The sequence below is a fragment of the Lucilia cuprina genome, chromosome 3 (assembly GCF_022045245.1).
Source record: "Lucilia cuprina isolate Lc7/37 chromosome 3, ASM2204524v1, whole genome shotgun sequence".
NCBI classification, from domain to species: Eukaryota; Metazoa; Arthropoda; class Insecta; order Diptera; family Calliphoridae; genus Lucilia; species Lucilia cuprina.
The window spans coordinates 38,160,091-38,175,393 of record NC_060951.1 but is presented as its reverse complement, the minus strand read 5'-3'; the positions used below and the strand labels follow the sequence as shown (position 1 = coordinate 38,175,393).

The window sequence follows — 15,303 nt, the reverse complement described above, 5'->3', positions numbered from 1 at the left end:
CTTCACTTAAAAGAAAAGAGTTTTGTTTACATTTAGTGCAGCTTAAATTGAGAGCCCTTTAAATCTTCTTCTTACTCTTTTTTTAGTTTTTACTTTATTTCTGAACAATGCGGTTGTTAAAAGTGAAAGTTAATTTAGAAAATTAACAAAATATTATTAAAATTAAAGAAATGCAAAATATTTTTGCTTTAAAATATAAATAAAATATTAAAGTTTATTTTTATGTAAAAATTTCTATGAGAATCATTGAAATTTTGTTAAAAATCATATTTGAAAATTGTGCAATTTTTTTTTACAAATTAGCAAGCCGTTTGTTCATTTTTGATTCTCTGGCCATTCGTTATTTTTCAGCCGCCTTAGGTTGTTGTTATTGTTTGATGGAAATAAGCGGTTAGTGAAGTGTTGTTGTAAAAGTTGTGATTAAATAAATAAAGAAAGAAATAAGTCAAAGTAAATAAATATGGCGTTGATGGTAGTAAAGAAAATTATGTTTAAGAAAATGCAAATTAGCTATAAAAATAAAATCAGTTTAAAAAATATTTGTGAAAATAAAAGAAAATTAAAAAAAAAATAAAAGAGCGATTGCCAATTTAGAAAAAAAAGTAAAAAGGAAAAGTGTTCTAGTATAAAATTAAAATAAATTTAAATATATTGTGTGCATCAAGAAAGTGCAGTACTACGTAAATTTAAGGAAAAGGTAAGTCATTTGCTAATTTTCTTAAACGATTATATAAATTTTGGTACATGAAAAAGTCGAGTTCGAATGTTTTAAAAGGACTTACATTTATAGTTGCAAAATCGTCAGATTTTAAAGAAAAACATGTTAATTAACTTTTTGACATCGTGTAAATTGGCAGATGTCCTAGATGTCCCAGTGAGATAAACTGCGTTGCAGATATCATTCCAGTGTTTTAATCGTAGGATTCTGCCTGCAGACTTTTGTTTTCATAGTTCTGTTCTAATCTGTTTATCTTTGACTTTGAGGAACTCTATATAGGTATCTTTCGAATTGGCCTCCGGTAGGTTAGTGGTTAGTGTTCTAGTATGGTAGACCGGAGGTGGTGGGTTCGATTCCCACCTGAGACACTGGCTAAGGAGCGCACAACAGCCTCGATAGAGGCCTAAGTGTATATCTTCGGATTTGATGGATATACTACATCCTTCTTTCCAACTAACTTACTAAGTGTCTTAAAATTGACTCAATATCTTCTGGAACATTTTTTCACAGTGTCACCAAATAGCCTCTATGATGTCATTCATCTCTTCCATAATTTCTTCTACTTTATACTTGTTGGGATTATGGTTGTTATTTTCATCTGCTATTGCTTAGGACTACATACTTCTCTTTCACCTCTACATTTTTGCAGTGACAGAGGAATCATAGATTTGTTTTTTTTTTCTTAATTGAATCTTATTTAATATTTTAAGCCGATTTCATTTTCGATTTTTTGATTAAAATTCAAATTAATCACGGAATTTTTATACCTATCTTCTGATTGTAATGTTCTTAGAAGAAAAACCGTTAAATTGTTTAACAGAAATATTATCAATTTAATTAATTTATATAAAAAAGAATGTATATTTTAATAAATTAAACATTTTTGTTACATAATACGCATATTATTAACAAAAATGTCAAAATTATCCTACTTTCCCACTCATTGCATTAAAAATGTAAATAAACAAAGTAAATAAACATTGCACACACACACCTACTCACACACATTTACTCTCCCTTTACTTAAAAAAAAGAGTTTTGTTTACATTTAGTGCAGCTTTAATTGAGAGCCCTTCAATTCTTCTTCTTACTCTTTTTTAGTTTTTACTTTATTTCTGAACAATGCGGTTGTTAAAAGTGAATGTTAATTTAGAAAATTAACAAAATAATATTAAAATTAAAGAAATTTAAAATATTTTTGCTTTTAAATGTAAATAAGATATTAAAGTTTATTTTTATGTAAAAATTTCTATAAGAATCTTTGAAATTTTGTTAAAAATCATGTTTGAAAAATGTGTAATTTTCTTTTTGCAAATTAGCAAGCCGGTCGTTTATTTTCGATTCTCTGGCCATTCGTTATTTTTTAGCCGCCTTTGGTTGTTGTTATTGTTTGATGGAAATAAGCGGTTAGTAATGTGTTGTTGCAAAAGTTGTGTGATTTAATAAAGAAAGAAATAAAATGAGTTAAAGTAAATAAAGATGGCGGTGATGGTAGTGAAGAAAGTTTTGTTTAAGAAAATGCAAATAAGAATCAGTTTAAAAATAAAATCAGTTTAAAATCATTTTTTTATTGTTAATTTAGCAAAAATATAGAAAATAAAGAAAAGCTAAAAAAATAAAGAGCAATAGCCAATTTAGAAAAAAAGTAAAAAGGAAAGAAAATCGTTTTAATGTAATTAATAATCTATTAAAATGAATATAAATATTTGTGCATTTAATAACAAAATCTTGAAGGATCAAGAATGTAAAGTCGGCCGTCAGTACTAGGTATATTCAAGAAAAATGTAAGTCATTGCAGATTTTCATAACCGATTATTGTAATTTTTTTAAAGAAAGTCTATTGCTACTTAATTAATTTCAGTGTTTTTTTTTAAAGATTTGCATTTACAGTCGTAAGATGAATTGCAAAAACGTAAAATATCGATAAAAAAATTTTTAGAAACTTTTTGTCATCATCTACATTAGCAGAGCTTCTATCATACTGGTGACATATATTGCATACCAGATATTGTCCCAGTGTTTGCTTTGGCGTAAGCTGCAGCTGTCTTTCCTTTTCAGCATCTTCTTCCTTGTTTATATGTCTTTCCAGACACCCCTTTCTTCAAAATTGATATGACCAACGTAGTCGTCTATATAACAGTTTGTATCTCTTAATCGTAGCATTCTGACTGTAGACTCCTTTGCGAAAGATATATTTGAAAATATTTGGTTTTGTTTTCAGTATTTAAAACCTCAAGTGATTAGCTTCTTTTTGACATTTTATGTTGATAGTGAGTTCTATAGATCTTTCGAAGTGTCTTGAGATTTTCTCAATATCTTCTGGCGCATCTGCTTCTTACCGTCACTATATAACCGCTTTGATGTCATTCACCACTTCCATCACTTCCTCTACTTTATCTTTGTTAAGATTATGGTTGTTATTTTCATCTGATGTTGCTTCTTTTTCAACTCTAGCCTATTGCCATTGACAAGCTGTACACCTGCATATTGAAGTAGTTTTTAGCTTACGATTGCAGGATGACGAAGTCATAACAGCCATATAACTAAATAAGAATCCCCACGGTGGAAATCTTAAACTGATCATTTTCCTACCGCCTCTTGGGATCGTTTGGTAGGAATTTAACAAAACTCTTTTGGAAAGTATAAGTGATTTTATGATTTTCATATAAAAATCTATGTTTGATCATTGAAGAATGTTTTATATTTCCTGAAGCGTTCTTTAAGGATTTCTGTAGATTTTATGTTTATTTATAAAAATTAATATGAATCATAGATCGATCCCCTTATCTTAATTTGAAGTCAAGTCACAGTAGTAATTAAAATTGTCTGTTAGAGATAATTTTTAGAATTACTAGTTACATTTGAATTGCCTCAAATAAAATTATTTCGGACAGATAGGAAACCTCCGGATTACACTAGTTTTAATTTATATTATGTAAAGTTTATTAATACTTTTTTCTTTGATAAACCAATTTTTAAAATTTCCCCACCATTCAATTCCTGCTTTTTTTTGCAATTTCTTTTTTTAAAACGCTAATTGCACGCGATCGAATTTAAGTACACATATAGATAGTAGTAAACCAACAGAAGTGGCTATTAGGGGTGTCATAACAATATCAACTATATACGCCAATAAATGATATCGATTAATACAAAGATTTTCTACTATCAATGTAATATATTTAATATAAATAGCTCAGACAATTTTCACTTGCAATTAGTTTGAGTTTGTTTAATAAAACAATATGAAGTTCTTAATAGTTCTTGCGGTTTTAGTGGCTTGCGTTCATGCTGGTAGCGTATCGAATATTGCCCAAAAACTTATACCAAGTTTTGCCAGTGATTTTGTCATCAAGGGCCATGAAGCAGTACCACACTCAGCACCTATAGTCTTGAATACAGAGTAGTCTATATAGTCTTGACTATAGAGCAGTCTATATAGTATTTACTATAGAGCAGTCTATAGACTTGACTATAGAGCAGTCTATAGTCTTGACTATAGAGCAGTCTATAGTCTAGACTATAGAGCAGCCTATAGTCTAGACTATAGAGCAGCCTATAGTCTAGACTATAGAGCAGCCTATAGTCTATATAGCCTATATAGTATTTACTATAGAGCAGTCTATAGTCTTTACTATAGAGCAGTCTATAGCCTTGACTATAGAGCAGCCTATATAGTCTTTACTATAGAGCAGTCTATAGTCTTGACTATAGAGCTATCTATATAGTCTTGACTATAGAGCAGTCTATATTCTTGACTATAGAGCAGTCTATAGTCTTGACTATAGAGAAGTCTATAGTCTTGACTATAGAGCAGTCTATAGTCTTGACTATAGAGCAGTCTATAGTCTTGACTATAGAGCAGTCTATAGTCTTGACTATAGAGCAGTCTATAGTCTTGACTATAGAGCAGTCTATAGTCTTGACTATAGAGCAGTCTATAGTCTTGACTATAGAGCAGTCTATAGTCTTGACTATAGAGCAGTCTATAGTCTTGACTATAGAGCAGTCTATAGTCTTGACTATAGAGCAGTCTATAGTCTTGACTATAGAGCAGTCTATAGTCTTGACTATAGAGCAGTCTATAGTCTTGACTATAGAGCAGCCTATAGTCTCGACTATAGAGCAGTCTATAGTCTTGACTATAGAGCAGTCTATAGTCTTGACTATAAAGCAGTCTATAGTCTTGACTATAGAGCAGTCTATAGTCTTGACTATAGAGCAGTTTATAGTCTTGACTATAGAGCAGTCTATAGTCTTGACTATAGATCAGTCTATAGCTTGACTATAGATCAGTCTATAGTCTTAACTATAGAGCAGTCTATAGAATTGATTATAGAGTAGTCTGCATTCTAGACTACAGGGCAGTCTATAGAATAGATTTTAGAGCAGCCTATAGGTTTTCTACTAAGAATCATAAATTAAACAAATTCTAGTTTGTGGGATTCTAATCATTTTTATTGTTAAAAACTATCAATGTTCAACTTTTTTCTTTATAACTTAAATACCAGGAAACCATTTCTATTACAAGATTTATAAATCACTTTTTGCCAAATCTATAAGTGTAACCAACACCACCACGATATTCTGGACGACTGTTGCCATAGGGTCCACCCAAATGTTGCGAATAGCCAACGGAGGCATCAACTGAATGACGTTTATTTTGACTTTCCCAAACCTTTTGGCTAGCATCCAAGCTTACATCAAATCCTTGTTTACGAGAGCCGCCACCACCACCGCTCAATTGGGGCAACTAAAATAAAGATTTATAAATCTATAAAGATTTTTAGGTTTTTAAAACTTACATTTTTCGGTTCTGGTGGAGGTAATTTCAGCTTAAAGTCGTTGTCCTTTGTAGCTACCATGGCCGCCATATAGACAGCGCAAATGACCAATAAGTAAATTAATTTCATTTTATATTTTGTCTTTAGTTTAATAAACAATCTAGGAATGATGTCGATTTTTGAATTGTCTTGATCTTTTATACGTTTTGTTGGACTGTGTTTTGGAGGAAGGGGATTTACTTTATAGAAAAAAGTACTTCTTAAATTAGCTTAACTATAATATGACTAAATTGTATATACTCATGCCTATTATTTTAGTTTTTCTATATAAATATTTACTTTCTTTAGATAAAGTGAGTACTTTTTATAATATAGTACTATACTTACTTATAAATGTGGTATTTATTATTTTTAAGTTGGGGTTTTATAAATTTTGCTCTGTTTAACAGAATATAATTCATTTTTAAATTGTTTTTTTTTTTTAATTTAAACTAATAACAAAATTCACATATAGCGATTCATATTCCTTCATTAGGACGTTAAGATATTTGGAAATAGAGATGTTTGTTTCCTAAGAGTAAAGGTTATTGTTATGAATTGGGTTTGCAAATAGTTTGACGCACTTTAAGCGTAAGGTTTGTCTTTAAATCAGCAGGAATCTGATGCTTATTAATTGAAATACAATGGGAATCTATATATTGAAAATTCAGATAAACTACCGAAATTCAGAATACTAGCTTTCAGGCAGAAGTCCGTATTATTGAGGAATGTGTAAAATATTTTGCGTTATGTCTATAAACGATAGCATAGCATGATCCAATATTACAGTATTGTAAGGATCAATATTAATAATGAATTCCTCCCTCATTAGCCTTTTGGCGGGTTTTACGGGTTTCTTTAAGGAAAGAAAGGATAAGAAAGAATCTATCACAAGAAATCCATAGAATTCAAGTAATAAGCAGCCATTCAATAATTCTTTCATCACAAACGTGTAAAGAAATGGTCAATGTATTAATATAAAGTTCATAATAACCTTTAGCATAATTATACCCTACACCACTTTAGCTGTGTCCGTCTGTCCGTCCATGTAAACATTGTAATCGAACTACAGGTCGCAATTTTGAAAATAATTCAATGAAATACATGATCTTCTATTGTTCCTGGAACGAAGCCTGTTGAAAATAGTTAAGATCGGTCCATTATTTCACCTAGCCCCCATACAACTGAACCCCCCAATAGGGCTTGTAAACCTTGTAATCAAAGTATAGGTCGCAAAATTTCACTTAAATGTCCACAATTCTATTCAACAATAAACGGCTTAAGTATGTATATCTGGGGTACAAGGTACAATTCAACATAAATGCTTTATTATGTCAACTAAATCAGATTATATTTTTGTAAAAGGTGTAGGGTATTATTGGCCTCGCCTGACTATAATTTCTTACTTGTTTGTACTATATTTAGACAAATCTTTCAACAAATCTTGAGGTTACAATGTATTTAGAATACAGATTCCAACAGTTTTGTTTTCGAATCAAACTAAACAGTAATCGGTTAAAGGTATTTGTTAATATAAATCTCGATCGACATTTTAGTAGATTTATTTTTATCCCAAGCTATTAAAAAGCAATTAGATAATTTTCAAACAAATATATTTATTTATTATGGATACTATCCATTAGAAAGTAATTTTTTATGTTATAATACATTTTCTTAATTACTTTTTACCAAATTTATAAGTATAACCAATACCACCACGATAATCTGGACGACTATTGCCATAAGGTCCGCCCAAATGTTGACCATAACCAACTGAGGCATCAACAGAATGACGTTTATTTTGACTTTCCCAAACTTTTTTACTAGCATCCAAGCTTACATCAAAACCTTGCTTACGGGAACCACCACCGCCTCCAGTAAGTTGGGGCAACTAAAATAAAGTTTTTATATAATAAGTTTATCGATTTTAATATCGAGTTTTCGATATTAAAACTTACAGTTTTTGGGGTTGGAGGAGGCAAATTTAACTTTTATATGAAAGAAAAATTAAAAAAATATTAATATTTAATTAATTAAAATGGCAATTAAAATCTTTTACCTTTAACTTGGTGTCCTTTTTCTGGGCTGCTGCCAAGGCAGCCATATAGACAACACAAATAGCCAACAAGTAAACGAATTTCATTTTCTTTTAGTTCAATAAACAATATTGAAATGATATCGATCTTGAAACTGTTTGATTCTTTTATACGTTTTATTGAGCATTGTTGTTATAATGTAGGGGATTTACTTATAAGAAAAAAACTTTTCTTAATTTAACTTAACCATAATATGACTTGGTAGTGTTTGCTTTTAGCCTTATTGATATAAATATTGTTTTTTCTGAAGGTACTTTTTATATAATAAATATAAACAGATGTACTGAGTTAATAGTCATTTTCTTTTTTATAGTGCTAAAAACCTTGTAATTTAAAAGTGACCCAAGTCAGTTTTAGTTTATAATGCTCTATTAAAAAAAAAATTGTAAATCTTTTAAGAAATTTCTAAAGTAAAAGTTTTGAAACGTAAAGGAGTCAAAAATTACAATTTTAAATAAGAAAAAAACTAGCAAATTTGACTATATTTATACCCTACACCACTTTAGTGAGGAGTGTATATTGGGATTGAGCTAATGTTTGTAACACAAAAATATTCGTCCTATAAATTCACCTTAAAGTATACCAATAGGCTCAGAATCATTTTCTGAGTCGATTAAGCTTTGTCCGTCCGTCCGTCTGGCTGGTCCATGTAAACCTTGTGTGCAAAGTCACAATTTTTAAGACAATTGAATGAAATCGGTCCATACAACCGTATCTCCTGAATAGGTCCTTGGGGCTCATAATTAAGTTAAATGTTCTATTATGTCAACAAAAGGCAAAACTTAGTTTTATAGAACTTTTAATGACATTACCGATTTTTGTAATAATCGGGCCTCATTTGATCCTAGCTCCCATACAAACTCCCTACAAAAAATGACTTGAATGTCAAAATTCAAACACTAAACATTACACTAATAACACTTTTAAATTCTACATAAATAACTTTGATGTAGTCGTTAATTCTTCTACCAATAGGCCCATATTTTCCCCATCAGCCCATTGAGCCCTGTCGTAAAAAGTCTCTTTTTTCCAAAAATAAGTAAAAACAAGTAAGAAGTTATAGTCGGGCGACGCCGACCATATAATACCCTACACCTGTATACGAATAAAATGTGATGTAGTTTTTATAATAAAGCATTTAAGTTGAATTGTTCCTTACCTCAGATGTGCTAAAGCCATTTACTGTTTAATAAAACTGTGGATATTTAAGTAAAATTTTGATGGGGGCTTTTTAGAGGGGCTAGGGTCAAATGAGGTCTATAATTAAAAGGTTTATCAGGGTCATCAAGACTAGTATAGAACTTGGTATTGCAGCTTTTTGTCGAGATACGAGTATATTAATTATGAACTTAAAAGCTCTATTTGGCGGGTTCAATTCTATGGGGCCTAGGTGAAGTAATGGACCGATGTAAACCATTTTAAATAGGCTTTGTCTACAGTACCATAAAAGATCATGTACCAAATTTCATTGAATTATCTCCAAAATTGCGACATGTAGTTTGATTACAATGTTTACAAGCCCTGTATGGGGGCTAGGTGAAATAATGGACCGATCTTAACCATTTTCAATCGGGTTCGTCCCTGGGACAATAGAAGATCATGTACCAAATTTCATTCAATTCTCTTCAAAATTTTTTTATGTGTTTATATATACATATTTATCATGTAGTATTAAACAATATAGTTTTAAATTTACATATAAAAATTGTTTTTTAGGCACAAAGTGTTTAAATTTAAACAAAACTGAAATGTTGCTAAACATTTTAAACACATAACATACCTATAAATAGGTAAAAATAAAAAATTTGTTTCAATTATTTTTACATACAATGTGTTTAAAATTTTTGAATACTTTTTAACATGTAGTTTTACACTTATTATACTAGGAATCTGGTTACCTACAATAAATAGTGTAAATTTAAACAAAAATTTATAAGAGTGTATATGTTAATATTCTTTATCAAACATTGTACTTAAAAAATTCAATCGATCGTGTGCTTTAAGTTGAAAAAAGAATGTAGAAACCCCGAACTTTGATAATTGGGAATTTCTTATGGTTTTAATAAATTTTATGGATTTGTAATTAATAAAATATTAAGTGTTTAATTTTAGTACTTAATGAGCGCCAATAAATTGCATTCGGAATAAAATATCATTATTGAAATAATTCCGTTTTTTTTTGAGAATGATTTGATTCCAATATGTAAATAGACCTCTGTTTAGGTTGACTATATAAAGTAATAAAAGCTTCTAAAGTTTAGCTTTTTAATTGTTTTCAAATGAATTAACTATGTGAGCCTTGTTATGTGAGCTGTGTGAAGCGGTTTACGGGTTGAATCTAAATTTAACCCTTAATTCACCTTTGCCTAAATGGCTAGATTCCTCAAAGCTAAGTAGATAGTTTTATAGGTTTTATCGTGGGGAGTTGTATGTATATTTAAGTGATGAGCTATAGATATATCATTCCAAGAATACTTTTATTTTAAACTTTTTGTTTGGATGTGAATTCTTTTCACTTATCCTATAAGCTGTTCTTACTTCCCTCTAATTTGCTATTTCATAAAGTAAGTCATAATGGACTCTGTGGGTCTCCACATAAACCCAATTAACTCGATTTGTCAAATGTTTGGCCTTAAATTCGAATAGCAAGATAAAGCTAAAACTAAATGTTGTAAACAAGTAAAAATGAACCATTAGATAGTTTTAGAAATCATTTAACGTGATCTATATGTGAACAGAGACTACCTATATGATAACAATAGGCTATAATACATTTGTACAATTCACAATCGTTGTCGTATCGTTGTAGCATGTGATAAACATTTTTCAAATAAAATTTTTTGAAACAAAAACAAATCAATAAGAAAAAATAATTACGACATACTACTACATACAACCGTACAACACCGATTGTGAATTGTACAATTATGTAACTGGTTTTGATAAGAAAGAAAATGGGTAATTGCTTTAGTGATAAGGAACAATTTTCAATAAATAATTTTTATTTTAATAATTAATGGAGGCCTTAACAGTCTTAATACTTAATAAAAAATTTATAAATTTTCTATTTGCCAAATTTATAAGTATAACCCACACCACCACGATAAGATGGACGACTACTGCCATATTGTCCGCCTAAATGTTGAGAATAGCCGACAGAGGCATCAACAGAATGACGTTTATTTTGACTTTCCCAAACCTTTTGACGAGCATCTAAACTAACATCAAAACCTTGTTTACGGGAACCGCCACCACCACCGCTTAGTTGGGGCAACTAAATTAGAAATTTTAAAATAATTAAATGATATAGTTTGTTTATGAAAAGATAATTATTAAACTTACGTTTTTGGGTTCTGGAGGAGGCAAGTTAAACTTTAAAGAGTTTTAGAAAAATATAAAATTTTATTTTAAAAGAATTAAAAAAATTTAAACTCAAGTTTATTATTTTACCTTTTTCTGAGCAGATGCCATGACTGACATGTACAAAACGCAAATTGCCAATAAATAAACGAATTTCATTTTGCTTTAGATTTGCTTAGTATAATAAACAATAACGAACTGTTAATGCTTAATGATTTATCTCCGTCTTTTATATGTTTTGTTTATTTTTTTTTTTATATAAATAATATTTTTATTTTAAGGGGGATTTACTTTTAGAAGAAAGTACTTTTGTCATATTTTATTTAGCTTAATCATAATCTGATTAATATTGTTTTTTATACTTATGTTGGTTTCACATTTTAATTATAAATACATATATAAATAGATCGTCTTAGCAAGGTTCTCATTTAATAAAGTCTAAGAAATAAGTTTTAGAAAATTTTAATTTTTTAATAAATTTTTAACTTTTTTTAATTTTGTTTGAAAATTTGTAAAATTTATGATTTTTTATAAAACTTATTAAATTTCAATTTATTAACAAATAACATTTCATGCTTTTAAACTTCTTTAAAGTTTAAAAGTATATCCAACTCCATAACGAATATCTGGAGTCGCCTTAATATGGGGATCACCCCATTTGTTCGAATAACCACCGTTGATATCAATTAAATGGCGGCCATTTTGACTTTCCCAAATTTTTTGACGGACATCAATGTTAACTTTACCCACATCAGGAGTACCACCACCAGATGTAGTTATTTGAGGAACCTAAAGTAATAAATATAAAAAATGGAACTACAATTTTAAATCTCTATAAAAATGGACTTACATAATTTGTATTTGGTGGAGGAATGTTAAACTAAAAATATTAAAAAAAAAAATAAATTAATAATTCAAAAAATTACCAAAATATAAAATTTTTACATTAAATTCTTTTCTCTCGATTTTATATTGAGGCAAAGTCAGCACCATGCTAAAGCCAAAAATTAGTAACAAATAAAATAAATTCATCTTTTTTTTTGTAAAGTTTAGTATAGTTGAGGTAATAAATTTAAATTAAAACGACTTGAGCAAATGGCTTTTACTTTTATAGCAAAACTTAAGGTGATTTTTTCAGGAAAGGGAATTTACTTGCTGTCATTGTTCTGATGCGGGAATAACATTAGCTGTTTAAAATGTATGTTTCTTTTGTTTAAAATTTATTTGTTTTTTATGTATCTAGAAAATATTCAATATTTCCTATTTTAATTTAAAAACGGGGATTTATTTTTGTAAAAATTCATATATTATACAAAATAACTTTTTTTTAGGAAATTACTTTGTTCTGTGGAAATATCAATAATTTGTACCCTAGACTATATTTTTTAATAGTCTAGTCTTAAATTTAAAATATAATATAGCATAGACTCTGAACTATAATTCGATCTAGATTGTAGTCTATAGTCTGGACTGTAGTCCAATCCATAGTCCAATCTGTAATATTAGTATAGACTATTGTCTAGTCTGGAATAGTTCGGACTAGACAATAGTCTATAATCTTGACTATTGTCGGGGCTCTAGTCTTGTCTACAGTCTAGACTATAGCCTAGTCTATTGTCTGGGCTATAGTCCAGCCTATAGTCTAGTCTGAGCTATAATATAGTTCATAATCTAAAATATCAACAGAGCTAAACTTCAGTCTAATATGTAATGTGGACTGCAGTCTATAACCTGGACTAAAGTCTAATAACTAGTCTATAAAGTCGATACTATATAATAAACTCTAGTCTATATTCAGGACTTTAGTCTAGTCTGGATTACAGAATAGTTTGGACTATGATCTATATCTTATATATATGTAGTCTGGTCTAGTATTTTCCTTAAACATGACTATTGTTGGGCTCTATTATCGTCTATAGTCTATACTAGAGACTATTGTCTAGGCTATAATCCAGTCTATAGTTTGGTTTATGATATATTTAGTTTAAACTATAGTCTAGTCTGTATTGTGAACTATAGTCTAGTCTGTAACTTGTATATTTAATCTTGATTGTAGTCTAGTCTACAGACTGGATCATAGTCTATAGTTTGGACTATAGCCTATTGTCTAGACTATAGCCTAGTCTATAGTCTGGACTATGTTATTGTTTATTATCTGCACTATAGCCTAGTCTCCAGACTGGACTATAGTATAGTATAAAGTCTGGACTACAGTCTATAATCTGGACTATAGCCGAGTCTTTATCCTGGTTTATATATATAGGCCTGTTATATTAGGAAAGTGATATTATATTAGGAAATAAAATTTCACTTTCGATCGGAAGGGAATTCTGTGACAGGCTTGATAGTCTGAACTATATCCTAGCCAATAGTTTGACTTATTATGCTTGAGCCAATAGAAGTCATCAAATTATCTTGAAAATTGCAACTTGTAGCGTGCGCACAAGGTCTACATGGACACACAGACAGACGAATGGACGGACAGACATAGCTAAATCGACTTAGAAAATGAAAGGTTAGTAAGGTATAATTATAAATACCTCTGCTTATCCTACTCTGACCAGAAAGAATTGTAAAATGTTTGGTGTTACTTTTAGTGTATTCTGCATCAAAAGATATCAACAATTTTCCTAAAATGTTTTTTCTAAAAAAATAACATTGAAACCCTAGTATTTAGTTAGTTAAGTGAAGATTGAGCTGAAAAACTGTGTTGATTAGCTAGGGAACAAGTGGCCAATCTTACGAATAACGACGTCTTCACCAATTAATTTTTTTTTAATTATTAAGGTTTATATATTTTACATCTTAAATTCTATTTATTCTAAAACTTAACTACAATTTTAAAACATTTACAATATCAGCCTTTAAATCTGTAAGTGTAACCAACACCAACGCGATAGTTCTTCTGATTATCTATCGGTTTAGGTTCACCCCAATTTCTCGAATAACCACCAGTACCATGAATAGAATGACGTTGATTGGGACTTTGCCAAAGTTGTTGACGGACATCAAAATTGACATTACCCTGCTTGAAAGAACCATTTCCAATCGTGGTAATTTGAGGCAACTGAAAGAGAAGAAAATATTAAAATATATATATTTTTTCATTTTACATTACTAGCAACTAACCTTTTTAGTATCAGGTTGATATTGAGGCATAGCCAATGCCATACTTAAGGCACAAATTAGTAAAAAACAGAAAAATTTCATCGTTATTGAATGCTAAGCTTAGTTTAAAGAAATATTTCTCAATAAGGTAATGAAAGAAATTACAGATACTTTTATAAGAATTTTCTAGTATTTGATATTTTTGGGGGATTTACCTTATAAAACATTATCTGCTACAAAATATTTATACATATGTATGTACATATGTATATGTAAATAATAGCTATTGTGTGTATTGTATATATACGTATATTAAAATATATAATTACTGATAAGAAACATTCTTCTTAAAGCGGGGTTTTTTTTGCAAAAAAATATAAAGATGTCAAATGATTCAAAATATTATGATTGATTATTTTTCGTTTGATATATATTTTGTTTTACACATATGTTGTTTGTGTTATAATATAGGGTTTTTAGTTTCCCTACTTATAGTGCATTCTTAAGTTTTTACTATAGTACGGCCTAGAGTTTGAGGTATAATTTGACCTAATTTTATGGGGGCTCCAAAGTATTGCCCACTACCCTGATAGATAGATAGATAGATAGATAGATAGATAGATAGATAGATAGATAGATAGATAGATAGATAGATAGATAGATAGATAGATAGACAGATAGACAGATAGACAGATAGACAGATAGACAGACAGACAGACAGACAGACAGACAGACAGACAGACAGACAGACAGACAGACAGGCGGATAGACAGACAGACAGACAGACAGACAGACAGATAGATAGATAGATAGATAGATAGATAGATAGATAGATAGATAGATAGATAGATAGATAGATAGATAGATAGATAGATAGATAGATAGATAGATAGATAGATAGATAGATAGATAGATAGATAGATAGATAGATAGATAGATAGATAGATAGATAGATAGACAGATAGATAGATAGATAGATAGATAGATAGATAGATAGATAGATAGAAAGATAGATAGATAAATGGATATATAGATAGACATATACATAACAAATGTAAATCCCTTCACGCATCTAAACTAGAATTAATATAAAGATAGAGAGATAGATAGATAGATAGATAGATAGATAGATAGATAGATAGATAGATAGATAGATAGATAGATAGATAGATAGATAGATAGATAGATAGATAGATAG

General features: G+C 29.5%; 5 protein-coding genes across 5 annotated transcripts; all 5 read right to left on the bottom strand.

Annotated features, from left to right (window-relative positions):
• Positions 1–5,154: 5,154 nt before the first annotated feature.
• On the bottom strand, positions 5,155–5,684 carry LOC124419109 (diptericin-D-like). Its single transcript, XM_046947481.1, has 2 exons — positions 5,524–5,684; positions 5,155–5,471 (listed from the first exon to the last, which is right to left on the bottom strand). Exons 1-2 carry the CDS (start codon positions 5,629–5,631, stop codon positions 5,259–5,261), a joined length of 321 nt encoding a protein of 106 aa, XP_046803437.1. The 5' UTR covers positions 5,632–5,684; the 3' UTR covers positions 5,155–5,258.
• Positions 5,685–7,137: 1,453 nt separating this feature from the next.
• On the bottom strand, positions 7,138–7,741 carry LOC111680599 (diptericin-A-like). The gene is made up of 3 exons (XM_046947480.1): positions 7,601–7,741; positions 7,500–7,529; positions 7,138–7,432 (listed from the first exon to the last, which is right to left on the bottom strand). The coding sequence occupies exons 1-3, from the start codon at positions 7,682–7,684 to the stop codon at positions 7,220–7,222; spliced, it is 327 nt and encodes a 108-aa protein (XP_046803436.1). The 5' UTR covers positions 7,685–7,741; the 3' UTR covers positions 7,138–7,219.
• Positions 7,742–10,599: 2,858 nt separating this feature from the next.
• LOC124419110 (diptericin-D-like) lies at positions 10,600–11,246 on the bottom strand. Its single transcript, XM_046947482.1, has 3 exons — positions 11,088–11,246; positions 10,980–11,009; positions 10,600–10,911 (listed from the first exon to the last, which is right to left on the bottom strand). Exons 1-3 carry the CDS (start codon positions 11,154–11,156, stop codon positions 10,702–10,704), a joined length of 309 nt encoding a protein of 102 aa, XP_046803438.1. The 5' UTR covers positions 11,157–11,246; the 3' UTR covers positions 10,600–10,701.
• A 154-nt stretch (positions 11,247–11,400) lies between these two features.
• LOC111680580 (diptericin-D-like) lies at positions 11,401–12,091 on the bottom strand. The gene is made up of 3 exons (XM_023442248.2): positions 11,943–12,091; positions 11,848–11,877; positions 11,401–11,786 (listed from the first exon to the last, which is right to left on the bottom strand). The coding sequence occupies exons 1-3, from the start codon at positions 12,027–12,029 to the stop codon at positions 11,586–11,588; spliced, it is 318 nt and encodes a 105-aa protein (XP_023298016.2). The 5' UTR covers positions 12,030–12,091; the 3' UTR covers positions 11,401–11,585.
• A 1,578-nt stretch (positions 12,092–13,669) lies between these two features.
• LOC111680594 (diptericin-D-like) lies at positions 13,670–14,286 on the bottom strand. The gene is made up of 2 exons (XM_023442262.2): positions 14,127–14,286; positions 13,670–14,064 (listed from the first exon to the last, which is right to left on the bottom strand). The coding sequence occupies exons 1-2, from the start codon at positions 14,205–14,207 to the stop codon at positions 13,855–13,857; spliced, it is 291 nt and encodes a 96-aa protein (XP_023298030.2). The 5' UTR covers positions 14,208–14,286; the 3' UTR covers positions 13,670–13,854.
• Between the last annotated feature and the right edge of the window lie 1,017 nt (positions 14,287–15,303).